This window comes from Phoca vitulina, unplaced genomic scaffold (genome assembly GCF_004348235.1).
Source record: "Phoca vitulina isolate PV1807 unplaced genomic scaffold, GSC_HSeal_1.0 scaffold46, whole genome shotgun sequence".
NCBI classification, from domain to species: Eukaryota; Metazoa; Chordata; class Mammalia; order Carnivora; family Phocidae; genus Phoca; species Phoca vitulina.
Genome location: NW_022589749.1, coordinates 9,666,201 through 9,693,647, shown reverse-complemented (window position 1 = coordinate 9,693,647; position 27,447 = coordinate 9,666,201). Strand labels below are relative to the sequence as shown.

The 27,447-nt window shown below is 42.6% G+C and overlaps 1 protein-coding gene and 1 non-coding gene across 3 annotated transcripts; both read left to right on the top strand.

Annotated features, from left to right (window-relative positions):
- The first annotated feature begins 560 nt into the window (after window positions 1-560).
- On the top strand, window positions 561-26,943 carry ZCCHC8 (zinc finger CCHC-type containing 8). Of its 2 annotated transcripts, XM_032431297.1 has the most exons (14): window positions 561-925; window positions 2,619-2,661; window positions 5,812-5,886; window positions 7,448-7,553; window positions 8,813-8,890; window positions 12,261-12,364; window positions 12,481-12,546; window positions 13,131-13,191; window positions 13,653-13,795; window positions 14,055-14,197; window positions 16,291-16,412; window positions 17,888-17,974; window positions 18,240-18,357; window positions 22,413-26,943. In XM_032431297.1, exons 1-14 carry the CDS (start codon window positions 727-729, stop codon window positions 23,195-23,197), a joined length of 2,130 nt encoding a protein of 709 aa, XP_032287188.1. In that variant the 5' UTR covers window positions 561-726; the 3' UTR covers window positions 23,198-26,943. The 2 variants fall into 2 exon arrangements, with proteins under 2 accessions (XP_032287188.1, XP_032287191.1); XM_032431300.1 differs by lacking the exons at window positions 561-925; window positions 2,619-2,661; window positions 5,812-5,886; ... (1 more) ...; window positions 12,261-12,364; window positions 12,481-12,546.
- LOC116649108 lies at window positions 6,293-6,427 on the top strand. The gene has a single exon (XR_004302629.1). It is a non-coding gene; the product is annotated as a small nucleolar RNA SNORA9 (small nucleolar RNA).
- Window positions 26,944-27,447: the final 504 nt, after the last annotated feature.

Below are 27,447 nucleotides of genomic sequence, written 5' to 3'. Positions count from 1 at the left end.
TGTTAGCCTGTAGGTTCCACCAGAGCAGTAACTTATCTATTTTGTTCTCTCTTGCATCCTCGAACTCTGGAACAGTGCCTGGTACGTTGAACGTGGTAAATAAATGTTATTGAACGAATCAGTGATTGAATGAGAGAAACCACCGAAACCAGCAACAGACAAATCTAAAACGGTCTGATTTAGCTAGTTTTTCATGAAAAAGTGCAACAAGCTCAATAAACTGAAGTAGCTTGTCCAAGATCACAAAGGTAATCTGTGACAAAACTAGTGTTCCTTATTCTCTTGCTGCAATTTAGCACGCACACTAGAATCTGTTTTAAGACATGCGTCGTGCTCTGATATTTCAGCCTTAGATGCATCACAGGGACAATATATATTGTTTTAACACATTATGATCTAGTCAGGCTTTCTGCACATTTAAAAAGGACCAATCCCAGTATGCAATGCAAACAATGAGTTAACAGTCGCTTAGAAACCACATGTCCCAGCATGCCATTCTCCCGAGCAATCTCGGAAGTGGCTCTGAGAGACGCCATTGCATTCTGGGACTTGTAGTCTCTCGGGACTGGCCCGCCCCTTGTGCAGCTTCGGCGGCCTACGTCGGGAGAAAACCCTACCGGGTGGCTTAGCGCGGCCCAAGCCCGAGCGAGCGGTGCCGCCCTACAACCTTCGCCCCCGACCCGGCGGCCCCCTCTGCCTCTTCTCGAATCTTACCCACAGCCCAAGATGGCGGCGGAGGTGGATTTTGGCGACCTAGAGCTGTTCGAGGCGTTTGACCACCCAGAGGAGTCGATTCCTAAGCCTGTCCACACCCGCTTCAAGGATGACGACGGCGACGAGGAGGACGAGAATGGGGTCGGCGACGCGGAACTGCGGGAGCGGCTGCGGCAGTGCGAGGAAACCATCGAGCAGCTCCGCGCCGAGAATATCCTTCCCGCTCGCTTGGGCCCGGTCACCGGCGTGCGGTGGGCGGCATGTCTGGGAGGGCGCGGGCGGAAATTCCAGGAGGGCCGGAATTTCGAGCAGTCTCTCTCTGGCCCCGCAGGCGGGCGGAGAATCGAGGGTTCGGTTTGCGTAAGCTGCCTCGGTGCCCCGGCGCGAACCTCTCCCCTCCGGGGATCCGTGTCATGGACTAGACTCGCTCCTCGCGCCTCACAAACCGGGGCTGGTTTTTAGGATTATTTCAGACTGCTAGATCGTAGGCTGGTCACCACTTCCTCTCCTCCTCTCTGAAGTCCTTATCGGATTTCGTTTTTTTGCAGCCAAGCTTAAGTTGATGCGGTCATGTTATAATTGTCTATGAGGAGATAGCCCGATACTCAGACCTGAGCGTAGATCTGGGTTTGTTTTTTTTTTATAGCGGGGCAGAAGCTAGTGGTTTTAGGATGCGGGAGTTGGGAGTTTAAGGATTTGAAGCATGCGGGGAGAAATGGGTAATTGCCTGATTGAGATTGGGGATTCGTTTTAAAGTTCTTCGACTTTGAGTACCTTCCGTGGTGAAGGTGCGTGGCAAAGCCTTAGGAAAAAACGCGCCAAGTAAGTTTCCGTTTGGCTTAGTTACATGATTACAGCCTTTCTAGCAAGACTTGTTAGTATGGTTATTTACATTCTTAGAGGTGTTTGGTTTTTTTTTTTTTAACTATATGCAGATGATTTCGGTTCAAATAGTTCCCCGTTTAAAATGAAACCCTGAAAGCAGTTGGTAAATCATCTTTAAAGGTTTTTGAAGTCTGACTTTTTTCATGATGCAGTTTTCCTTTACATTTTAATATGTAAAATTTCAAAATACAGAAAAGTTGAAAGGATTGTACGGTGAACATCCATAGTTCTATCCTAGATTCTTCGTCTTTAACCGTTTGTTTTACTGTATCACTTATCATGCTGCTCTTTATTTTTCTTTTTGTTTTATTATTTTTTTGAGAGAGAGATGCATGAGCGGGGGCATGGCAGAAGGAGAGGGAGAGAGCACCTCAAGCAGACTCCACGATCATCATCGGGGAGCCCCTTGGGGTTCCACCTCAGGACCCTGAAATCAGGAGTCAGATGCTTAATCGACTGAGCCACCCAGGCACCCCCATGCTGTTCTTTCTTAAATGAATTGCTGTTTAGGTTTTGATGGGGCACCTTTGTTTGAATAACACTTTTGTTTCAGTCTGTTAGTCTTTGTTTTTGTTTTTTTAAAGATTTTACTTATTTATTTGAGAGAGAGAATGAAAGAGAGAGAGCACAAGAGCGGGGAGGGTCAGAGGGAGAAGCAGACTCCCTGCTGAGCAGGGAGCCGGTTGTGGGACTCGATCCTTAGACTCCAGGATCATGACCTGAACCGAAGGCAGTCACTTAACCAACTGAGCCACCCAGGCGCCCCCCGTCTGTTAGTCTTTTGAACTACATGACCCTGTTTTAGAATATCTATGTTGGAAGAGATGAGAAAACTTTTAGTTTTTAGGTTTAAATGCCTAGCCCTGCAACAAAACAGGGGCTCAGTTAAGTGTGTCATCCTCAAAATATTTGCAGGTCTTTTAACGTTTATAACATTCTGACACCGAAATGAATAGTTGAATTTTATGATATTTATGATTTTCTTTAATGAGGGCTTATATTCCTTAACAAGTAATAACATCAAGAACTTAAAAGAAAATTGAACATTCTGACTCGACCAAGGTATGAGATATTGCAATTACAACATTGTCCTTTATTAATATTTAATATTTAGCTATAATTTCTTTGTAAGAAGAGTAGGACTTTTGTATCTTTTTTTTTGTATCATTTTTAATTGTTCAGCGTTCTCTGAAGAAATCAGTAATGATCCTTTATTTTTAATTTCTGGCTGTAAAATTTGAATTCTCCTAACTACACTAAATTTTTAATTTATTAGTTTATTTTGGGGGGTGTTAACTAGATTTATTGCAGTGATCATTTCACAACATATACAAATATTGGATCATTATGTTGTATACCTGAATAACTTTTAAACTGACTGAGTAAAAATATTTGTGAAACATGTCCAGAAAATTTTGACTTAATGTCCAGAACAGGCAAGTTGCCAACCTAGCTGTTCTTATTCCACAAACATTTCTGGGAAGTTAGAATTAAGATTACAGTATTACTCTAGGTGAAGATTTATTTATACAGTTAAAATATATTTCTAAATAGAAATGATGGGAAATTTCATTTTAGAAAAAGAGAAATTAGTGTGCTTTTGAAGAAAGTACAATGAGTAGATTTGCGTTCAGACATCTGACTTTAAGAGATAGACGAACAAATGCTCATATCTTAATACAAATTTATCTAACAGGTTACTAAATCTAAAATATTTGTCAAACTACAGACTTATGTGGAATGGTATTATCAAGTTTTCAGAATTTGGGGGGCTGTGATCCAGTGTCACATGCACTTTTTTGTCCCTGGTACCAGCTGAAGTAACTAAAGGTTTAAAAATTTCAGAATTTAGATGTATTTTGTTTTGTTTTTTAAGATTTTATTTATTTATTTGATAGAGAGAGACACAGAGAGGGAACACAAGCAGGGGGAGTAGGAGAGGGAGAAGCAGGTTTCCAGCGGAGCAGGGAGCCTGATGTGGGGCTCAATCCCAGGACCCTGGGATCATGACCCGAGCCGAAGGCAGACACTTAACAACTGAGCCACCCAGGCACCCAGTTTAGATGTATTTTGGAAACCTCCCCATGCCCTACCTTCCTTCCTCTATGTGAGCACACTTTGTGGATCTAAACTTGTTTATGGTTAGATATTAAGTGTACTGAATATAACTGGGATTCTTCAAAAATCATAATTTTTTTAATATTTAAAGATACTTAGATAAGCACACTTTCTAATAGTTGATAATTTAAACATTTACAAAGGGGTTATAATCACTCGAGTTTAAATGATAGCGTCATGGGCTTTACCAGTACATGAGACAGGCATTAGTATCCTAAAAAAGGAATAAATTAAAATTTTCTTTTTAGAATTAGTGCTCTTTGTGTTGTCAGACTGATAAAGCATTCTATAGAAAATTTAGAGGTCGCCTGGGTGGCTCAGTCGTTAAGTGTCTGCCTTTGGCTCAGGTCATGGTCCCAGGGTCCTGGGATGAGTCCAGCATTGGGCTTCCTGCCTTCCCTCTCTCCCACTCCCCCCTGCTTGTGTTCCCTCTCTCGCTTTGTCTCTGTCAAATAAATAAATAAAATCTTTTTTTTTTTAAGATTTTATTAATTTGTCAGAGAGATAGAGAGCACAATCAGGGGGAGCGGCAGGCAGAGGGAGAGGGAGAAGCAGGCTCCCTGCTTAGCCGCGAGCCCGATGTGGGACTCGATCCCAGGACCCTGGGATCATGACCTGAGCCGAAGGCAGTCGCTTAACCGACTGAGCCACCCAGGCGCCCCATAAATAAAATCTTGAAGAAAAAACATTTAGAAACAAAAAGAAATAAAATTATATAGATAAAATCTGTAACCCCAGCCTCTTGGTTTAATCCTTATTTTTGGAACTGTCATGATCAGAAGTTTCTTTCCTTTTTGTCCAATAAACATTTTTAACTATTATGAAAAATTGCAAATGTATGGAAAATGAATAGTACAATTAATATACATGTTTTCACCCCATATGCATTTTACCCTAAATATTTCAGTATGTGACTTTTTAAAAACAAGATTTTGTCATGCATAATCACAACAGCACTCACAATAACTGGCATGATTCTCTTAACACTCCCAGCTCAGTCCATATTCAGATTTCCCCAACTGAATGTCTTTATAGCTGATTGCTCAGACTGGACTCTAGTTAAGGACCATACAGTTGTGTGTGGTTTTTAAAAACATCATGGTTTTTTTTGTTGTTGTTTTTTAAGATTTACTTACTTATTTGAGAGGGAGTGAGAGAGCACGTGCTTGTACGTGTGCGCACAGGAACGCAGAGGGGAGGGGCAAAGAAAGTCCTAAGCAGATTCCACACTGAGTGCCTCAGTGCTGAGCCCTTCCCCCAGCTCTATTCCCAGAACCCTGAGATCTAGACCTGAGCCAAAACCAAGAGTTGGTCGTTTAACCAACTGTGCCACCCAGGCGCCCCCCAAAAAATCATGTTTGTTTGTGGTTTTTTTTAAGATTTTATTTATTTATTTGAGAGAGAGAATGAGTGCACTTGAGAGCGAGCAGGGGGACGGGTACGGGGAGGGGGAGGGAGAGAATCTCAGGCAGACTCTGCTCTCAGCCTGGAGCTGGACCTGCCAATCCCATGACCCTGAAATAACGACCTGAGCCAAAATCAAACCTCGGATGCTTAACCAACTGAGCCACCCAGGTTCCCCAACAGTATACTTTTTATATCTCTGCTTTAGTATCTGGGATTTGAAATACTGGAATGTGCACTGCCCTCTAAGAGGCTGTCCATTTAAAGTGTTTCATTTTCCTATATATTTCTAAGCTAAGTTTACTCTGATTCTTTTAGAAATATCTTCTTTTAACCTGCTGGTTTATCCAGACCCTCCCTTCCCCCAGTATGTAAAGAAACTAGCCATTAGTTAAGGAATTTTTTTGGTTGAAAACTGAAAGATTAACTATAGTTTTAAATTTTTTTGTGAAATATTTGTAAAAATATGTAAGGGATACCTCTATGTAAAACCATTAAAGTAGGTAAAAGTTTGTGAAAACTTAGATTTTTTTTTTTTTTTGAGAAAACAAGAGTTCTTGGTGGTTCTTAATCTTATTTGTAAAATAATCTATGCTCTTTGGTACTTAATAATTACAAAAGTTGTGTGTTTATACATTTATGAATTTTACTTTAAGATCTTCTAAGAATATGTTTTAACTTCTGTTTTAGTGGAATATTGGTGAACAATACTAAGTTAGATGGACCTTTATTACAGATTCTATTTATGAACAATGTTATTTCAAAGTAAGTAATTTCCCCTTTTCTACGTATAATGAGTTAATGTGTTTATGAAACAATGTCTTCTATAAGCATGCTGTTTTCATTTGTATTTATTCCATCTTTATTCTTTTACTTAAAATTTAGGGAATCATGATTAAGAGCAAGGACATTAGTGTCTATAAAGCTGAATTTGAATCTGGGCCCCTACTTTCTGCATATGTGAATCTGGGCAGGTCACAACCCTGTCTGCGTATCAGTTTTCTCACTAGAAAACAGGATACTAATGATAACCACTTCTTAGGTAGCTAAATGAGCACCTGTAACGTTAGTCGGTTCTCCCCCCCCAAATCAGGTAACTGAGTTTACCCTGTTGGCTGTCTTCAAAGCTTACCCACGTGATTTTGTGTGTGTGAGTGTGAGAATGCGACCTTAGCAAGCCTTCCGGCATGCTTGGAGCTAGGGTGACTCAGTGCATTCCTGCAGTGCTTGCTAGAATGTCCTGAAATGCTTTGAGGCTTTGCCCTGTCCCTCCCTCGGAGCGTGGTCGTAGACATTTCAGACAGTTGGCTGCCCCTCTCCTGGCTCGCTGAATCTGTTGTTACTGCAGGCGCTAGGCAAGGTGAAGAAGGTAATGGGAACCATATAGAGCGTGTTAACTGTGTGGCAGGCCCTTTACCGCCTTTCTCTCAGCCCAGGTGGAACCCGAGGCTCTGAGGGGTGGGGACGCCGGGTGGTGAGTGTGGCGGTAGCAAGGTGCCGGGCACAGCTGGGCACCAGCACTGCTGTCACCATCGGATTTGAATCAGCGTCTGCTCTGGCTCATGGCACTCTAATTTCTGGCACTGTATATCTGCCATTTTGCCCGCTGAAATCTTAGAATGTCAGAGCTAAAGAGACCTGAAAGATCAAGTCTGGTGAAGAGCAAGTTGGCTGCCCCAGTGTAGCCTAATCTGGCCTCCTTCGGCACCCCCGGAGCTGAGTGTTAACGGTGACGTGTGGAACGCGCTTCTTGGCCTGGAAGGCTGGAGAAAGTGGTCCTCCGTAGTTGTGCTGCTTCATTTTGTGTTTCTTTTGCATTTTTGGTTTTATTTTGCTCCAGTTTAACATTTAAATAGGTGTTTCCTTGTATGTGCATAGGGAATCTCTGGGAGGAGGACAGGGAAGAATGCCTTGGTTGTCTGCGCTGTAGAGATAGGGGGCTAGGACGCAGCCAGGAAGGAAGCTTTTCATTACGGAACGCTTTTACTTCTTTTGGATTTTGAACCATGTTTTACATGGATTATGTATTCAAAATTTAAATCTGTACAATTTATAAATAAAATCCATCTATTCTCAGCACAAATGTTTGCCACTGTTACATGCCAAACACTGAGTTAGATTTTCATAGTCATTTTGTTAACTCGGCAACAATGTATATTTTTTTCCTAAGAAATAGGTTCCTGAATATTATAGTCAGTCAGTGATTTGATAAACCTTTGAAAAACAAGATAAACAGAATTTACTCCTGACGTCTTCTAATAATGCATAAGATTTCAGTCTATTCAGTGTTTACTCTGGGTTCTGACTGTTGTGTCCTCTCATGCAGGCAATATCATCAAGAAATAGAGGAATTTGTATCAAATTTAGTAAAAAGATTTGAGGAACAGCAGAAAAATGATGTGGAAAAGACTTCCTTTAATCTTTTGCCCCAGGTATTTCAAATTTAAGAGACTTTAAGATTAATAGGTTATGCTTTTCACTGCCAACTATTAGGCCACAGGGAGCCTCTTGGATCAAAATGAAAATGATTAAGTGGAACCACTGTGTCCTACACCTTAAACTAATATAACATTGTATGTCAACTACAACTTTAAAAAAACAAAAAAAACCCAAGATTGTTAAGACTGTTCACCTCCCATCCTTCAGTTGGGCGTCCTTCACTGGTCTGACCAGTGCTGCCTCAGGGGGTTCTTTTGCTTTGTGGCTCCTTCTCTTAGGGGAGTCATATTCAGACCTGGCTTCCCTCAAAATTAGTCTCCCCCCCCCCCCATTTCCTCACTTGGACACATGGTTTGGGGCAGAAAATTAATTTGAAGCCAAAAAAAAAAAATCTGTATTTCTGGAGTTTATAAAAGATGAATTCTTTTTCTCTAAAACCAACAGGTTCGCATGCCATTTTTTTCCCTTCTCCTCGTTGGGAAAAAAATCAATAGCATGCCCAAAGAAATCTAAGAAATTTCACTATGTGACTATTAGAGCATGAGTTTATATTTTAAAAAATCAGAATTATGATTTTGGGGCTTTTTTTTTAAATTCCAAATTAAGGTAAGTAGAGTCCTTCAAATAGGGTTGTTAGCTGTTTATCCTCAGGTTGGAGAACAGTGTGTTCTGATTAATTAAATTTTCATCACCTTTAGTTTTCATGTATCATATACAGTTTTTAAAGATTCAAGAAACAAAATACATTTAACAATAAAAACCATACTGATTACCTAATTTTTGATTCAGGGAGCACTTCAGAATTTTATAGCGGCCTGAGGTTTGTGAGAGTTACATTATCCATATTAACCAGTAACGTAGAATCACATATTTTTTAATCTTTCTGGTTATCTGACTTGAAGATAAAGTCTGCTTTGCCAATTTAAGTATTGAGAGTTTAAATATTTAATTCATTAAATTTAATGCATGAATTAGTATTCAGTAACACAAAAGCATAGCATACACTAATGCTTCAGAAGGTGCTGTCTTTTGTATCTTTTATAAAATTTTAAAATTTTTCCACTTGGTGAAATTTATTTCGTAAACATTTCTAGCTTCCAAATTTAGCTATTATGACAACAATGAATTAAAAGCTTAATATACCTTAGTGGTATGTATTAGAAAATAAGGGGTGTATTTGAATTTCTAATATTTGAAATTCGAAGTTGGTAAAAATTGGTTACTTTTTGTAACGTGTTTTTCTTTGCATTAGCCATCTAGTGTTATGCTAGAAGAGGACCATAAAGTAGAAGAATCCTGTGCCATTAAAAACAACAAGGAAGCTTTTAGTGTAAGTGTGGACATTTTAGTTTTTAATTCTGTAGATAACATGTTTCCTATCCTTTGTCATTTGGGTATTGTTAAGGTGGTATAGCCATATGGCCTCAAAGAATCCCCATCCTTTCATGAAATTTGTTATAAACAATAGTGGAGACTTCAGCCTCTAAATAGTATAGTTTGCTTTTTAGTAACTATTGTATACACAGTAGACATACTTCGGAGGACTTTATTTTTGTCCTGACAAACCTCTTTTGGTTGATGTTCGAGAACGTGGATGATGATCTAGAACGCGTGCATGTTGCACTTACAGATGGCTGAGGCTGAGAGGGGACGGATAAGTAACTAATATAACAGATGGCAGATAGGAGATTAAAAATGTTGACAAGCTCCAATGGTGGGTGAAAAATAGAAGCAGCATAACAGGGATGAGCCTACATTTAGGCCTTTCCGTACCTATGCGGAATCTCACTGTGTCAGTGCAGTGGAGTGGTGTGATTTTGCAACTTAAAAAAAAGAGATTTTTTTTTTTTTAAGATGATGATGTAATCCTGGATTCTGTTCAAGGCTGACTAGTTTTCATGTTTAGGGAGTATTGTGCCCCATTGACAGACCGCAGTCTTGAAGACGTGGGGCTGCTGGGGTAATGAAGAGCCCGCAACATTGCTGAAGAGATTGACAGGGGGTATCACATCTCTGCAAATGTAATAAAGGCTGTTATTTGCAAAAGGTGTTATTTTAAATCACTCTGTGTAGTGCCAAGTGGCAGAACCAGGACCAGTGACTGGATGGACTATAAAGAGGCACATTGCAAGTCAACTTTTAGTGCAAATTTCTATCAGAGATGTGAAAATGAAGTGGTAGGTCTCATTTAAAGAAAAAAAAGGCAAATTCCATGTCACTGTAAAAAGTCAAAGCCTGAGATACTGTCGAGGTGCTTTAAAGAAAGAATTTGAACTACATAAATTTTCATGTCCCATCTAACTCTAGGGTTCTGGGATTGAGAGTGGCACCTGCCTGGAAAGTGGGAATTTTATGTATTATTCATTTAGTCCTTTAATAAAGAGTAATAAATATTGCCAAATGCTCCCTTGTGCCAGGGACCCTTTTGGATTCCAAGGACACAGCAATGAAAAAGAAGGGCAAAGTCTCTGCTCTCACTGAATTACATTCTAGTGGGGGACGCAGAGCTCTGAAGAAAGTAAATCAGCCCAAGGAGTTAGAGGGTAGCCATGGGGCATTCGGTTTGTATAGTGAGTAGATGGTGACAGCCTCTCTGAACCAGCCCTGGATAAATTGAGGGCGTGAGCTGTGGTGCAGTTGGAATGAAGAGTACTCCAGGCAGTAGACAAAGTGAGTGGAAAGCCCTGGGGCAGAAGCAGACACTTAGGCTTGCTCACTGTGTATCAAGTACTGTTCTAAGCTCATTACACATACTGCCCATGAAGGTACTGTTGTTATTCTCATTTTACATCTGCGGAAACAGACATGGAAAGCTAAGTAACTTGCTGTTGGTCCCTTGGCTAGTCAGGGACAAAGCCAGGGTTTGAATCCAGGCCTTCTGACCCTGGAACATAAGATGTAGATCTCTATGTTGCCTTATGAGCCATAGTGAGGGCTTTGGGTTTTACTCTGAGTGAGATGAGATGCCATTGGAGGCTTTTAAGTAGAAATGTGACATGATATGACTTGAATTTTTAAAAGAACTGGCTTCTCTGTGGAAGATAGTCTATAGCTGGTTTACATGTGGAAGCTGGAAGCCAGCGGGAAAGTTCTTGTATTGATATCAGGTGAGGGAAGATGGCAAGTTAGTCTAGAGAGCCAGTGGTGGAGGTGAGAAGTGGTTCGAACCTGGAAATACCTTGAAAATAGAACTGATCAAATGTGTTGATGAATTGGATGTGTAGAACACAAAAGCGAGAGAATAGTCAGAATGACTCAGGTTTTGGGCCTTAGCAGCCGGAAGTGTCCTCACCTTTTCTGTGATGGGAAGAACTGGTGGGAGGAGCGGGTTAGGAGGGGAATGGGAATCCAGTTCAGTTTTAAGTAGGTGAGTTTGAGATGCCTCTCACGGGTCCAGAAGAGCTGTCAGTTGGCACTTGAATATCCAAGATTGGAGTTTAGGAGGCAGAACTGGATATTTGGGTGTTGTCAGCATATTCATCCTTCATTCCATGGGTCTGGATAAATCACCTCGAGAGTGCAGGTAGACAGGAGGACTGGGACCAAGTCTCACAGAAGATGGAGAGATGAGAAGGACTGGTCAGCAGGGTAGAGCATGGTGTCCTAGAAGCAAAAAGGAGCATTTCTCTGAGGGAGGAATCAGCTGTGTCGGTTGCTGCTCATTGGTTGAGACGAAGACGGAGCTGTGCAGTGAATTCAGCTGTGGGGGGGTCATTGGGGAGCGTAGCGCCGGGGAAGGAACGGAAGCCTTCCCGGAGATGTTCAGGAGGGAATGGCGGGGCCATCTAAGAAAAAAAAAGTGGGGGACTATTCCAGATTAAAAGAGACTAAAATGATTTAACATGTAAGTGCAACACATGAACCTTAAATCCTGGCTTAGAGGGGAAAAAAGGCATTTGGGGGACAGTTGGAAAAACAGTAGAGATTGGATTTAGATGATATTAAGGATTTATTAATTTTCTTAGGTGTGACAGTGGTATTGTGGCTTGTAGGAGAATGTTCTTATCCTCAGGAGACCCATCCTGAAGTGTTCAGGGGTGAAGGTCATGAAAAGAGGCTGCAGCTGGTTATGTGTGGAAGCTGGAAACCGGTTAGGAAGTTACTACGTTAATCTCCGGCGAGAGAAAATAATGGCTTAGACTAAGTTGGTGGTGGTGGCTTACTTTCTTCCAGTGGTTCAGTGAAAAGTATATGTGCGTGTGTGCACGGGCGTGGAAGATAGCAACAGTTGTTGAATCCAGGTGGAGAGGAATTAGCTGGGTGTTCACTGTACTATTTTTTCAACTTCTGTGTATGATATTTCCCCCAGAATCGGAGGGAAAAGAAAAGGGGAAATGGGAGGGAGGGTGGAAATAGTAAATACGACTTTTCTGAATTGTCTTTCCCGCTAAGGGAAGCAGAGATGGGGAATCGGAGGGAAACATACGAGTCAAAGCTTTTATTTTTAAAGTCTGAGGAGAATGCAGCTGATAGTAATGATCTCCTGAGAGGGGAGCTCTGATCTGGGAGACAGGGGCGTTTAAAGAAGCAGCTCTTGCTTACACTTCAAAATCTGGCTCCTTTAACTAGGGAGTTGATTATGACTTCTAAGAATTTCCTCCAAAATTAAATTGTTAAAACAGTTAATCATAGTCTTACATAATTTAATGTCTTTTTTTTTCCTGCTTAAATAGCAATATTTTTTGACTTGTTTTCTGCAGGTTGTAGGAAGTGTCCTGTATTTTACTAATTTTTGCCTTGATAAATTGGGGCAACCGCTACTAAATGAAAACCCTCAGCTTACCGAAGGATGGGAAATACCCAAGTATCCTACATAGTGAATGAAGATCTTTTATGCATCTTGCCATTAAGTTCACCTTTAAAAAAATTTACCAAATTTTACAGACTATGATAACTATTCCTTAATAAAATTCACTAAAGGTACCAGCAAGTCTTCAGCCACATTGTTTCTCTAGAAGGGCAAGAAATACAAGTAAAGGCAAAAAGGTTTGTGTGGGGAGTTGTTTTGTTTTCTTCTTCTTTTTAAGACTTTTTTAACCAAAACCATAAACTCTTTTAGCTTGAAAAATTAATATTCTTCATTGCTGGCTTACTATAAATAAATTACAGATTAAGCTAGAATTTTAATATCTAGACATTTAATATGTTTAAATCAGTCATCTGTTCATTGGAATTCGTTGGTTACGCCTACTACGCTTGGGTGGGTGGAGAGGTGTCATTGTTGTTGTCAGTTTGATTGCTGCCTGAGGACCTGCCCCTTCCCAAGTTACCTAAAGGAAATAGAATCTGTTTGCCTCGGTTCTTCTCTTATTAACCACTGACAAAACCCAGAGGTGACAGATCAGTCGGGAACATAAGGGTCCTTGGTTAAAAGAGTTGGTTAAAAGTACTGTTTGTTTAAATCGCTGAGTACAGGAGGTGAAAGTGTACTCATGACTGCAGATATTAGTAATCTGTGATCTGCGTGCTTTCTTGTCTCTCTGATACACTTCGCTGTCATAAAGAATTGCATTGATTTGCTTTTATATCTTCATTTACATTATGCACATCTTTGTTTTTTGACCAAATAGGCCAAAGCCTCACTGTTTCAATTGTGGTTCTGAAGAACATCAAATGAAAGATTGCCCAATGGTAAATTTTTCTCATATAAAAAAAAAAAATCTTTGAACTAGAACTTTCTAATGTTTTCCACACATTTATGGCATTGTGTGAGATAAAGAAACTTGCTAGTTAACTTTCTTTTGGTCCTTGAATTTGAAACCTTTCAAATTTGTACTTAAATTTTAAGACCTTATATTTAAAAAAGAATTATTACAGTGCTTTGTGTCTGAGATGAATGAAACATGAGAGTTACTTTTTAGAGTTTATTCTAAAAACTTGATTTTATATTAAGATAATATCGAGGTAATAAATTAAAGTGCTTCTTTGCTTATTTTTCTAATATATCTCCTTTCTTTTGTACTTGTTTGTTATATATTAAAATTGGAATAATCTGTTTGCTTGGCTTAAAACAGAGTGCTTATATTTATTCAATTCCTAAAATAATTTCTAAACTGCTTGTTTCCATTTTTCTCAAATGCGTTGTGATCTAGCCACGGAATGCTGCTCGAATAAGTGAAAAGAGAAAAGAGTATATGGATGCCTGTGGCGAGGCGAACAGCCAGAATTTTCAGCAGCGATACCATGCAGAAGAGGTGGAAGAAAGATTTGGAAGATTCAAGCCGGGAGTCATTAGGTACCTCTGTGATTTTTTCCATAGACTGTCGTTTCTATGTCACCAGTATATGGAGCGTTCTCTGTGTCTTGAGGGTAATCATCAGTATATGGGTGTGCTCCAGCCCCACTCTGGAGAATATGCATCAGTTCGTTCAGAAATATTCACTGGAATCTCCTGTGTGCATTTGTGAAGCATTGTTTTAAAACATTGGGGACCGTTTGTGTTTTCATCCAAACAAGACTACTATATTTCTTTTTCCTCTTTTGTTTTTCCTTAGTGAGGAACTTCAGGATGCACTAGGTGTGACGGACAAGAGCCTTCCACCTTTTATATATCGAATGCGCCAGCTCGGATACCCCCCCGGGTGGCTCAAAGAGGCTGAACTGGAGAACTCAGGGCTTGCGCTCTATGATGGAAAAGGTATAGTTGTTAAGTTAGATAAGTCAGCTTACATGTTACCTTTTTTTTTTTTTCTCCTTAATTAGAGAATTTGAGTAATATCTGATAGAAATGGTAACAGAAGGGCGCCCGGTTGGCTAGTTGATTAAGCGTCTGCCTTTGGCTCAAGTCGTGATCTTGGGATCCTGGGATCAAGCCCCTCATTGGGGAGTCTGCTTCTCCTTCTCACTCTCCCTCTGTGCACGCTCATTCTCTCTCTCTCTCAAATAAATAAATAAAATCTTAAAAAAAAAGAAGAAGTGGTAACAAATCTATTCATCAGTGCAGGAGACCTAGAAATATAGATTACATAAACCCTCTTGCGATCTAGAACCCCCCTCTTAGGTATCTACTCTAGAAAAATATTCACACATGTGCACAAGGACTAGAGACTGTAGTTTCTCTCCGATGCTCTAAATCTTTTAAAAATGAAAATGTTTCTGTATATTACTTAGGGAATTAAAAATATATGTATTTTTTAAAGATTTTTTTATTGTTTTTGTGAGAGAGAGAGAACACGAGCGGGTTTAGCGGGAGAGGGAGAAGCAGACGCCCCTCTAAGCAGGGAGCCAGATGCGGGACTCGATCCCAGGATCCCGGGATCATGACCTGAGCCGAAGGCACACGCTTTACCGACTGAGCCACCCAGGCACCCAGTAATTAAAAATATTTTTAAGAATTCACCAAGCCAGGGCGCCTGGGTGGCTCAGTTGGTTGGGCAACTGCCTTCGGCTCAGGTCATGATCCTGGAGTCCCGGGATCGAGTCCCACATCGGGCTCCCTGCTCAGCAGGGGGTCTGCTTCTCCCTCTGACCCTCTTCCCTCTCGTGCTCTCTGTCTCTCATTCTCTCTCTCTCAAATAAATAAATAAAATCTTTAAAAAAAAAAAGAACTCACCAAGCCAGGGACGCCTGGGTGTTCAGCCGGTGAAGCATCTGCCTTCGGCTCAGGTCATGATCCTGGGGTCCTGGGATCAAGTCCCGCATCGGGCTCCTTGCTCAGGGGGGAGCCTGCTTCTTCCTCTGCCTGCTGCTCCCCCAGCTTGTGTTCTCTTTCTCTCTGACAAATAAATAAGTAAATAAAATCTAAAAAAAAAAAAATTCACCAGGCCACCCCTTCTCAGTTAGTGCCGAAGAGCTGTTTGGGACAGGCCTTTCAGTATCTCCCCACATCATGCCAGCGTTCAAGTGTCACTCACGCCACTTTCTGTAGGTGCTTGCATTTCTGTTGTCTTTTCTTTCCCTCTCTTTTTTAGTTTGTTTGAGTAGAGATTCTTTGGACAAAAGGTTGTGGATGATTGAGAATCTCTTGAATCTCTTGATCTATAGGTTCACTTCCTTGTTTTTAACAAAACTGTATTTTGTCCTTTCGAGTTTTCGAGATTTTGGTGCCACATCCCCATGGTGTGTTGCTTTAGCATGTTCCTCTGTCCCTCTGTTTATTGTGATGGAACCTGTCACTGATGACCATTGCTATCTATACCTGTTAATGATGGGTTGCAAAATGGTTATATCCTCATTCTTTCATTACTTCTTAGCTTATTAGCTGGAATACTTATCTAAAGAGAAACTTGCAAACTAATTACCTTATGTATGTAGACGTCATGCTTTATTCAGTAGTTTTCAGAATAATAAAGTGGTTCCCAAATATCCTTCTGTCATCTGTAAAGTGGCTTTAATAGTACGTATCTCTTAAGGTTGTTAATGAAGATGAACGGAGTTGATACTTATAAACCGTTTAAAACAGTGTCTGGTACATAATAAGAATTATTTGTTTATTAAATAAAGGCATTGGAATAGAGTATCAGGCAAGTCATCAGATCAATGCAGACTAGACTTTTAAGCAACCCACAGACGAACCCAGGTTTCCAAGATTTTAAACATTTATTTTAATTAAAGTATCCTGTCTACATTGTTTAAAAGTTCTAATCTAATGATTCAGAAAAATTATAATCGAAGCCATGCTCAGAATGATTCTGTTGCCGTGGACATAAGCACTTGCCCAGCCCACTTTTGGTCTGGAGAGGGACTGAGCTTGGTATCCAGCAGTACGAATGCTCTGATGGTCTGCTGCAGATGGTCCTGATGCGGAAGCGGAAGCTGGGGAAGCCCAACAGAGTAAGAGCGTCACCTACGATCTCTCGAAACTGGTAAACTATCCAGGTTTTAATATATCTACTCCCAGAGGAATTCCAGATGTAAGTATATTGTTTTTTTTTTACTCTTCTGGGATGGGACGTTATTATAACAATTGTTCAAAACATTAGCTTATGTAGCAGTTACTGTTATGTAAAGAAGTAAATATGTTACTTGTGTGTTTAACTTTGTAACTTCCTTTATGTTGACTAGAATCTTTTTTTTTTTTTTTTTACTTTTTTTTTATGATTTTATTTATTTGAGAGAGAGAGTGAGTGAGAGCACAAGCGGGGTGGAGGGGCAGGGGGAGAGGGAGAAGCAGGTGCCCTGAGATCATGACCTGAGCCAAAGGCAGGTGCTTAACGGACTGAGCCACCCAGGCGCCCCTATGTTTGTTAGAATCTTAAGTGAAATCTTGTGTTCATTTAAAAAAAAAAGTTTTTTCTGATTTTATGCCTTATGAAAAGGAGCTAAAAAGAATGGTTAGATTCTGTAAATCTAAAACTATTCTAAAATTAAAAGATTATGTTTTTAAAACATGGGATGGTTCTGAGGTAGTATTGTCGGTTCTATGGAATTACTTTGAAAGTAAAGCCTTTTATAAATCTAAGTTACAGCGACTCATTTTTCTATGTTATAATTCCTTTCTCCCCATTTTTTTTCTTCAAAGTAAAATTTCTCATTCTATATGAGAATGGTTTTCTACATTTAATCTCTTCCAACTTTATTTTATGTTTCAAGACTCGACAATGGCCTGTTGTGGTAGTGGTGGTGGTGGTGATATTGCAATAAAAAATGCCTTCGTAGGTGTTCTTAGGAACTGGGCAGCAGAGAAGAAGGCAAAGGTTGAACTTAGAGTCTAGCAAATAGATGTGAAGACAAGTGTGTAATTAATTCAGGGCTAAACTGCATGGCACGAGCCGTCTGTGCCTCTAGAAATGGTCCCAGTACCGGCCTACATCAGAGTCACTGGGGGCGCTCGGGAGAAAGGCACGTTGTTGAGTCCCACCCTCAGACTGAACTGATTTGGCCCAGGAATCTGTAGGTTTGACAGGAGCCCAAAGTGATTTTTCTTGACAACCAATGTTGCATGTGCTCTTGAGAAGAGAGAGAAGTGATGTTGAACCATAAAGATGAGTGCTGGGTTTGGAAAGGGAAAGAACAGAAGGTGGAAGCTCAGCGTGAGCAAGTGTGTTAGGAGCGAAGGCGCTGTGGGCAGTGCGGGGCCTTGAGGGGAGGGAGGCCTGCCGGGAGTCCACGGCCACTGCCTAGAACTGCTGCTTGGAGTAGGTGGGACCTTTCTGGGGCAAGTGATTTTGTCAAGTAGGCTTTTAGTATTCAGTGGGGATCATTTTGCAGGCAGAGTTGGTTGGGGTTTTTTTCCCCTTCAGTGCACCATCATTTTCAGTAATTCCCCCCAAAAGGAGAAGTCAAGGATGAAGCAGAAATGTCATTTGAGACCTCCACTTTACAAAATCTCAGAAGTATGATGTTTTCCAAATCCAGGCTTGTTCTTTCCTTCTCTTCTCTTCATCAGGAGTGGAGGGTGTTTGGGTCCATACCGATGCAGGCCTGTCAGCAGAAGGACGTGTTTGCCAGTTACCTTACTTCTAACTTCCAAGCGGTAAATAGCTTTTTAGGGTGTGGTTGATAAGAATGTATTGCCTTTATTTGTGGGATTTTGTAACTCATTAGCATCTTAGTGCTCTTTTGTTTTGTATATAAAGCACTCTGTGTTTTCTGATGAGTCATAAGGAAAAGGGTAGCTACATTCACCATTTACCTACACTTAGCTCCAGACTGGTTTTCTGCGGGTATTGGAGGGAAGGCGTGGAATCTAATTCTTTGTCTACCCCATTAACTCGTGCTTGGCTTGGCTTCTCCATTAGCCAAGTGTGAGGTCTGGCGGCAAGAGGTCTTCGTCCCAGTCCAGCCCTAGCAGCCCAAAGAAGCAGAAGAAGGAGAGTGGCTCAGCAACCTCGCCTGCAGACATGGAGCTTGACTCGGGTAGGTTTCGTCCTGTGGTCTTGATTTCACTGAGAAGGTAGGGCGAATGTGCGTGCTCCTGAGTTCCATGGGGGCCGGCGGAGGCGGGGGTGCCTTAGGAGCACTAAAAGGCTTTGATTTTGTCCTTGGAGATGAGAGCATCACCTCTAGTACTGATACAGGGTCAGGTAGGAGACATCTTGGAGTGAGGGCCGGCTTACTACGTTCCTGAGTCAGGCGGTCCTACCCCCCCAGCCCCAGTGGTCCTGGATCTGGATCTGGACTGGCCCTCGAATAGGGGCAGTGCTCTGGGACAGGGGGTGGAAAGTGGTCTGCTTTAGCAGCTCCATCCCAAGAGGAAAAAGGACAGAGCCAGATCTCCCCGGTTATTCTTCCCATTCTTCTTGCCCCAACTCGGTAAGTCGCCCCTCCTTCCAGGGAAGAGAGGCCATGAGGAAATTTGTCCTTCTGGAAACCCACAGAGGAACAGAGGCCTTGCCCTCCGATAGTCCTCTGGCTTTTTATTCTCTTAATCCTCTGGGCTTAACTATGGAAGCTGTGGCCAACCAGGACTGTGACAGGCCTCAGCAGGTCAGTAGTGGATCAGGACAGGCACGCACCCACCTTGCTGTGTCCCTCACCCCCTAATACCAACCACGGGTCCTTTGGGCTTCCCCTTGGGACTGCAGGTGAGTAGCCTAGATTTTGCCCCCAGAAAGCTCTGGAATGAATCTGAACTTCAGGTGAACTTGATAAATCTTTAGCAAAGCTACTCTGAATCCAAGACTGAAAAGTCACTCCTTGCGCTACCTCCTATCCCAAAGTATGCCCAGCTGTTTTGGTCCTTTTTGCACATCAGAGGTTCTAAAATGAGATTAAATGGCAACGTGAAGATGAAGTGCATTTAGATACCCTGATGATAAGATGCTAACAGTACAAATTGCCCCAATGTGATTGTGAATCCCTTTCTTATTTGTAAATTCCCGGGGAGAATTCAAAGGTCACAGATTAAATTCCCTTAAAATCCAAGGTAATTAAAGTCCAAAATCAAAGCGCCCCCCCCCCCCCCATTTTCCCAAAATTTTTGCTCTGCTTAGTCTCAGCCACCGGAGTTCTTGCTGCCAGAATCACGTTCACAGGCCGGGCTTTTAGTAGCGGCAGCCTGATTTCAATATCCAGTCTCACTTTTCACAAGGTCAGTGAGTTCACAACAGAATTATGACAGTCTTTGCCACATGTATGAACTTTTGAAAACAAGCAATTCTCCAAAAGAATTACTTATTATTACTTATTACTTGTTGACTGATCACTTAAGTTGTTCAGAACCTAGGTGGGAAGGCAGGTTGCTATTAGCAACTCTCAAAGACCCTGACCTGACATCTGGTGGGTTGAGAGGAAACACCGAAGGGACTGACTGGGGATGGAGAGATGCATGGAGACACATGGTGGTCAAGACATGGGCTTTAGGCCTTGAGCTTTAGTGTGTGGTCAGCGTTCTGATCCTGGTATTTTGTAGAGGTTCATACTGGCTCATCTTTGAAGCCTGTGGTTTGGGCAAGGAAGCTCTTGCCATGTGGTCCTTTGTCCTCAGGAGGTGAGGGCATCTTAGAGCGGCTTCAGTTACAAGTGTGGTTCTTCTAAAGAGGCAGAGGCTTATCAACAAAACCAGCTGCTGTTGCCCACGGTTGGGACCAGAGGGCCTTTAGCAAGTAGCCCGTGACCTTGAACTACCCCTAGCAAGTGTGTGCAAGCAGGCAGAAGCGCCAACAGCGGCCCCGCACCAGGCCCCCCCCCCCCCCCGAGGAAGGGATTCAGTTCGAGACGCCGAGGCGAGCGCGGCCTGGCGAGCTGAGGCGGGGCCGGCAAAGGTGAGGCTGCCGTGGGCACCACCACAAGTAATCATGGGTCAGATTATCAGGGCCAGATGTTAGAGCTGCTTCTGCGGGAGCCACGGTGGCCTGCTCACTGAACCAGGCTGACTTACTAGCACCCAGGTGTGTGGTCCTAAAGCGAGGCAGGCCTTCCCACCCCGGTCCCGGCACAGCCCCCACCCAGCTGCTTCCTGCCCTGCACCGACCGAAGGCCGGAAGGAGGAGCAGAGCCCGTGACCTCTGGGGCCGGCTCACTCCCAAGAAGAAACATTGAGTTGGTGTAATTATTTTCCTGTGGAAAACTTTTGTCACAAACCCATGGGTTTAGCGATTTGGTTTGGAATTGTGAACCAGAGCTGCCTTCGTGTCTTTTCCTGGTGTACATGATGTTCTCCCGTCAGGAATACCCACCCCAGTGGTCTGTGCTCATCAAGCTCCCGTTACACGTTGGAATGGTTGGTTCTTAAACGCGTAACAGGCATCGGTTGTTAAAGAAGTAACGTACTGGCGGGTGTTCTGTCCTCCTGGCCGCCTGTCCCCTCCTCCTACATGGTGTTCATTGTAGTGAAGAGCACCAGTGGAATCCTTGGGATTCCCAGACTGAGAGATGCCGTTCGTCTGTACTTGCATCCACTTGGCGCCATTTCTAGCCAGGTGCCCAGATCCCAGCGACACCTCAGTAATGGCGTCTTCGTTCAGGCTTCTCTCTCCTGACGGCTCTCCCTGCCCCTCTCACTGGTGTTCATCCTTCCTTTCAGCTCTTAGCTGTTCTTTACTCTTCTGAGTTGATTTCTTAAAATCTAAGTGACAGTATGTTACCTCACAGATCTTACTGCCCGAACGAGAAAGTTCAGGCTGGTTTTGCATAGCTGTCAAGATCGCGTTAATTCTGTTGAATTTGCCAAATTTTTAAAACCTGTGCTGTTTTGGAGCCTCTACTAGACCCTGAGGACAGGAAGATTCATGAGACTCAGTTGCTGCCCTTAGTTTCCAGTCTGTGTCGCCGAGGGGGTGCAGAGCTATCAACGTCATTTTACTATAAATGTGGCCGTGGTGAGACACACGGAGCCACAGAGCCGGTTACAGGCTGTCTTGGTGTCACACAGGAAGAGCCGAGCCGCCGTGCTGGATGAGGTCATAGACCCGAGCAAGAACAACTTGGAACTGCATCTTGAGGGATAAATTCAGGGATTTAGCATGGATATGAACAGGGCTGGGGCATTTGAGTCCATGGGAAATGCCAGTGCAGAAGCGTGAGACACTCCGGCACACTGGGCCAACAGAGGAGCGACACCTGGGTCTCAGCCTGCCGGTGAGAAATGACACGGTGGAAGCAGGCAGATCCTTGGTCATAGAGGGTCTTGTAAGGCACAGAGGAGGTCAGCCTTTGTCCTGGGGGTGATGGGAGCACTGAAGGGTTTCGAATGAGTTGGGAAGGTTAATGGGACCAGAGTCGCGCTTTACAGAGGTAAGTAGTTTGGAGAATGGATATAAGGAAGCTGAGTCCAAAGGCACAGATGACCAGGGGCCGGGGGCAGAGGGAGGGGAAGGACTCAGGTGACGAACTGGTTCCGTTTGGGAGACTTCAACCAGACACCACCGGCGGTCCCATTAGAACAGCGTGTGGGAGCAGAGCCCAGGTTCGAGGAAAGGATTGTTTGGGGCAGGTCGGATCTGTTGTGTCTGGGACAACGGGTGTGAGGACCTGTGACCCGTGAGCCGCACGAACCCCCCGTTCAGGCGGGCAGTCTAGCCTAGAGGTGCAGAACTGGGAAACAGGCCAGGGGGTGTCCCTCCCTGTCTGCTCAGCTTCGTCGCCTTCAGCAGCAGCTCACCCAGCCTGCGACTCCCGCCACTGTCCCCTCCGCTTGCTTGTCCATGGACCCCAGTCCGCCGCGCCGGCCGACTGCCTGGGAATTCCTCTCTGCCTCTGTGCTCTTGTTCCCCCCTCAGCAGCGATGCGCACAGCATGCAGATGGATTTCCGAGGGCTCTCCCTCAAGTTCCCGGGGCCGGAGGAGCCCGCAGCCCTTCTCGCAGGTGTTCTCAGGTGGGGAGGGTTGTGGTTCCTGAGCGTCCAGAGCGTTCCCCTCCCCAGCCAGCTTATTCGGCCGTGGACTCCCTGGATACACCTGAGTTCAAATTAGAACTGTTGGTAAAACCAAATGCTGCGACGACTTCAAGTATCCTCACTGTTTTCTTTCAGATGCGGAGGTCGCGCACGGCTCTCCAAGCAGCGAAGCTTTTCAGTTTCAGCCCCCGTTGCCCCCCGGCACCCCTCCCCCGCTGCCACGGGGGACTCCTCCACCCATCTTCACCCCTCCGCTCCCCAAGGGCACCCCGCCACTGACTCCCAGCGACTCCCCCCAGACCAGAACAGCGTCCGCAGCTATGGATGAGGACTCGCTGACTCTGGAAGAACTTGAGGAACAGCAGAGGCGGATATGGGCGGCCCTCGAGCAGGCCGAGAGCGTGAACAGTGATTCTGACATTCCTGTTGACACGCCTCTCACCGGGAACTCGGTCGCCTCTTCGCCTTGTCCCAATGAGCTAGACCTCCCTGTTCCAGAGGGGAGAACCTCTGAAAAGCAGATGATGCCTGATGAGCCCGAGGTACCAGACACTTGTACAAAGAAATCAGAAGCTGAACGTTCTCTGAGCCCAGATTCTGAGCCTACCTTGCTTTGCCAGAAGGAAAAGGAAGAGTCTGCTCAGGTGGACTCTAAAGATGCTCCTCTTGATAATGGCAGTGTTGTGTCGGACTGTGACATGAGTAACGGAGGCAGTCAGAAGCTCCTTCATGTGGACACCAGTCCTTCAACGGCCACTAAAATTCATAGTCCTGTACCTGACATGAGCAAGTTTGCAACTGGAATAACGCCATTTGAATTTGAGAATATGGCAGAATCTACTGGAATGTACCTCAGGATAAGAAACTTGCTAAAGAACTCGCCCCGAAACCAGCAGAAAAACAAAAAGGCCTCTGAATAGCTGCTTGACTTAGCACGAAGAACTATTTAATTATCTATAACTTTGTGTTCTGTTAATTAGTACCAAGTGGAGATAAAATTGTTTTCCGATTTGTCCCTCCCATGTTTAAAAATCTATCCAGAGCTTAATTGTGGCCTAAAGTCAGGCCTGTTTTAAAGAACAGAAAGACTGGGCTTGCTGGTTTACTATATTTTATTCTTATTGATAAGAACTTGGCGGGAATGTAAGAGCTGGTTTAGAGATGATTTGCTAAGGATTCTACTACTTTTGGATTGTGTCTGTCGGGAGTGATGGTTTTTATCTGTCTTTTGTACATTGTTTTCCCTTTCTACATTTTGCTAATTATCCTGTATATAAGTTTAATATATCATTTTTTAAAAGAAAAAATTCTAACCATTTTAAACTCATATTTCAACTCTGACAACCAAATGAGAAAAATCAGGGATGAGCAGCTTTACCCCATTTGGGGTATTTTTGTAAGTGATTTACACGCATCAATTTTAATAACACTTTTACTTTTTTGTAACTTCATTCCTCATATAAGTTTGCTCTACAGCTATGTTCATCTTTGTGTACAAAGGTTTAATAAATTAGCTTTCATATACATAATCTAAGACTTTGAATACACAAAAACGATTCACAGTTCAATTAGTGTATACAACCTTGTAAGTTTGGACATAAATTATGTGGTTGCAAAAATTAGTGGTAGCAAAGGAAATCTAGTAAAATGCAAGTTTGAGTATTTTTAGTGTTCTTTCAGCCTTAACTATAGAGACAGCAGAATCTTTTAAAGTAATTATTTTGAAAAAAAAATGGAGGGCAGCTAACCTTTGTACAAAAATAACTTTCTAGATTTGAACCCTAAGATAATTAATACTTAGAAATAAAAGGTAGACAGAAACAAATTGCTTTTAATTGTCAGCTATATAAGATAGTGCTGGACTATGTGTTCTGTCTTTAAGTGGAATGCCGTTACGTTGTTACAGCCTCGTCCCTGAAAATAAACAATTTGAACTTAGTCTCAGGTAGTGTGATCCTGCTCTCAGGCCAGCAGAGGGAGCAAACTACAACCATTCCAGACCTTTCCAGATTTCGTTTTCTTCGTTTCGAGGACTCGAATAACCACATCTACTCTTCCATAAACAGGAAAGGGAAAGAAAATCCTGGGAAAGAGGCAGTTTATTTTCAAGGCCCTCACAGAACGTGCTAGAAATTGAAGAAAATGTTAAATACTTTTGGCTCTTCTCTCTGAGTGGAAGTATGTAATAAAAGTAATCCTAGTTTACGTAGTGTTTTTATGTACACTGTCTTAATATTTCTGTCAGGTGCATATAATATCACCACATTATGTCTATAACCCGAGGAAACGGGTGGCATTGAGAGGTTCCAGGGACTTGTCAGCATGCAGGAAGTGGTTGTTGACAGGCCAGTCTTCCCCTGAGGACTTGACTATTCCCTAAGTCGTACAAGTAGCGAAGGGCCCCTGTGCGGACTGCTGGGAGCACCAGGGAGAGACACCTGGCAGTTCTCTCCTTAGCACGAGCCACAGGTCTCACGTTCAGGTGTGTTCGTGGCAGTCCTCCGTGTTCACAGTCCCCATACTAGGCAGGTATGGTTAACTTCATGTTTTAGAGGAAGTGCCTAAAACCAGCTGCTGGTAAATCACCCAGTGACCCTAGCTCCAGAGCGCTCTGACCCCCCACATCCACGCTTTTAGCCACTGGGCTGCCTCCTCCTCAGAAGCTCTAGAAAAGCACTGGCTTCTCCAAAATTGGCTTCCATTTTTAACTTGTTCAGTTACTTACCGAGGACACACTTAACGTAGTTCGATGTACTTTGGGGCCGTAGAAGGAGAAAATGATAGAATCTGCTGCTAGGAGCTTACACAGTAGCAGAAGACGATGGCTCCCTCTTAGTCACGAGATCCACGGAGTGGCCAACGGAAAGGACAAGGTACTTAGACCGTCTCGGGTAGTGGGAGAAGCACCTAGGGAGGACTGGCTTCAAATTCACAGGGCTGTGGGTTCAAGTGTTTATTTGAAAGGTACTTAGAGAAACATTGAGCTAAGCCTAAAGGGGAGGTAGGATTTCCATAGACGAAGCGAGCATTGAATGTACAGGAAATGACAAAAATAACACGAGCAGAAACTCAAGAAATGTAGAGTGGTAGAAAAAAGGACTTTGAAAAGGGCCGTTGATTCATCGACACTGAGAACTCTCGTTTGCTATATTATGGGGTTTGAATTTTATTAGGGAAAAGGATCTGCTTAAAGATCTTTCGGTGACGAGTGACCTCATCCAAGTGGTATTTTAGGAAGATGAATCCTAAAGCAGAACTGAGAATGAATTGGAGAGAAGAGACATTTCAGAGAAGGAAACCTCCCCCAAATGAAAAGTACTTGCCTTAGGAAGGTGCCCCATTTTTAAAATCTGTTCGCCCTGCTGTATTTGAGCATGATGGAAAGTGCTGGGCGGAACAACAGGTTGTTGTATGGACTTGTCTGCTCAGTGACAGATCTCGGGGTGTGCGTGGGTGAGGTCATGAGCAAACACTTGTACTTCAGGATGGACTTGGAGCCGGGCTGGGGACCGGTTTCTAATCTTTGCCTTGGGTTAGAAGGAATGTGGATTATAATACGGGTTGCTAAAACAAGACCAGGTGTCATCTCCTTGGGCAGGTAAGTGGGAAAAGGGCACTGCCCTTACTCAAACCAAATAACTGATTTCTTCTTTCAAAAGCTTGCATTTCCTTAAGTGGTCAAAAATAGCCTGCTTTCTACCGACAACAGGCTTTCTCCTAGTTGGTTCTATTCTTCAAGTTCTCCGCTGGAACCATTTTGCCCTTCTGTGTCATACTTTGTAGATTGTCATTAGCACGCAAAGTCAACAAGGGTGTTATAACAGTTTTAAATACCCAAGTGGTTTGTAAGGCATGACTCAGTTCCCGAGAAACTGATGTGTCCACACAACCTGTGTTTTTCTTCAGCAGTCAGGAAAGTCCTTGTTCCTTCAACCTAATGTATTCATTGATTTAATGGTCTAAATTCACTTTAGAATGTTCAGGGTGAAATTATTTTGTTGAAGTGTTTATAAATTGTTCTTAATTACAGAGCCATTTCTATTTTAATAAATCGGAAGTTTCTGAACAGGCATGTTTTGTGAATTACCAGCAATCTAGGTAGAATGTTTATGGAATATTGGAGTGGAGGGAAAATGTGACAGCTGTCTAGTCTAAAAGGGAATTATATATATATATATATATATATATTTAGGCTCCTAAAGAAAGAACTGCATTTGGTGGGGGGGGGGGGAATGGAGGGAGACTGTAAAATTAAATTAAGCAGAACGACCTCCCTCCCTATTTATTAGTTGCAGAGCATGTGTTTGTCATTCATATTTGGATTTTGAATTTGTGGATTTTATAATTTAGAAAACCAGCCCTCTGTAAAATTCACATCCCATACCCTTCTACTAGCTGATGTTAACTGTCTATGCGTTAGGTTTAACTTCTAGTGAATTTCCATTCGCAGCTACACCCCTTAGTAACTATTTAAAGTATATATAAAGTGAGAGACTTGTTTTTCTTTAAAATCTTTACTTTTGGAATTGTAAGCAGAAGGAGTAACAAAACCATCAATCTGAAGGGAAATCTCCTGTAAAGGAGAACCACGCCATTTTTCTTCATACAGTATAGAAATTTATTTTTTTACCAATTTTCTAAACCCCAAACTTTTTTTTTCTTTCCCCAAATGGAAAGTCTTCATTTTTTGTTGATTATAAATGTAATACATATTTGTTTTATAAATTCAAACAAAACAATAGTATAAAGCCCTTTATAATCACAACTTTCAGAGAAAAACCATTGTTCGTGGTTTGGTATACCTTTTTCCTGAGCAAATACATGTAACTAAGAATTTTTAAAAATGTTTTGTATAAGTGTGTTTCAATAAAAGTGAGATTATACTGTACTCTTAAGTATTTGAAATCTAGTTAATTTTTTTTTTTTAAGATTTTATTTTTGTTTTGGAGTGCCTGGGTGGCTCAGATGGTTAAGATTTTATTTTTGTTTTAAGTAATCCTATACCCAATGTGGGGTTTGAACTTACAACCCCGAGATCAAGAGTCCCACGCTCCATGGACTGAGCCAGGCAGGCACCCCTCCAGTTATTATTCTTGATGGCTACATGGTAGCATACCGTATTTATTCAATATCGTTTATGATATATTCGCTACAAATGCTGCAGTGAATA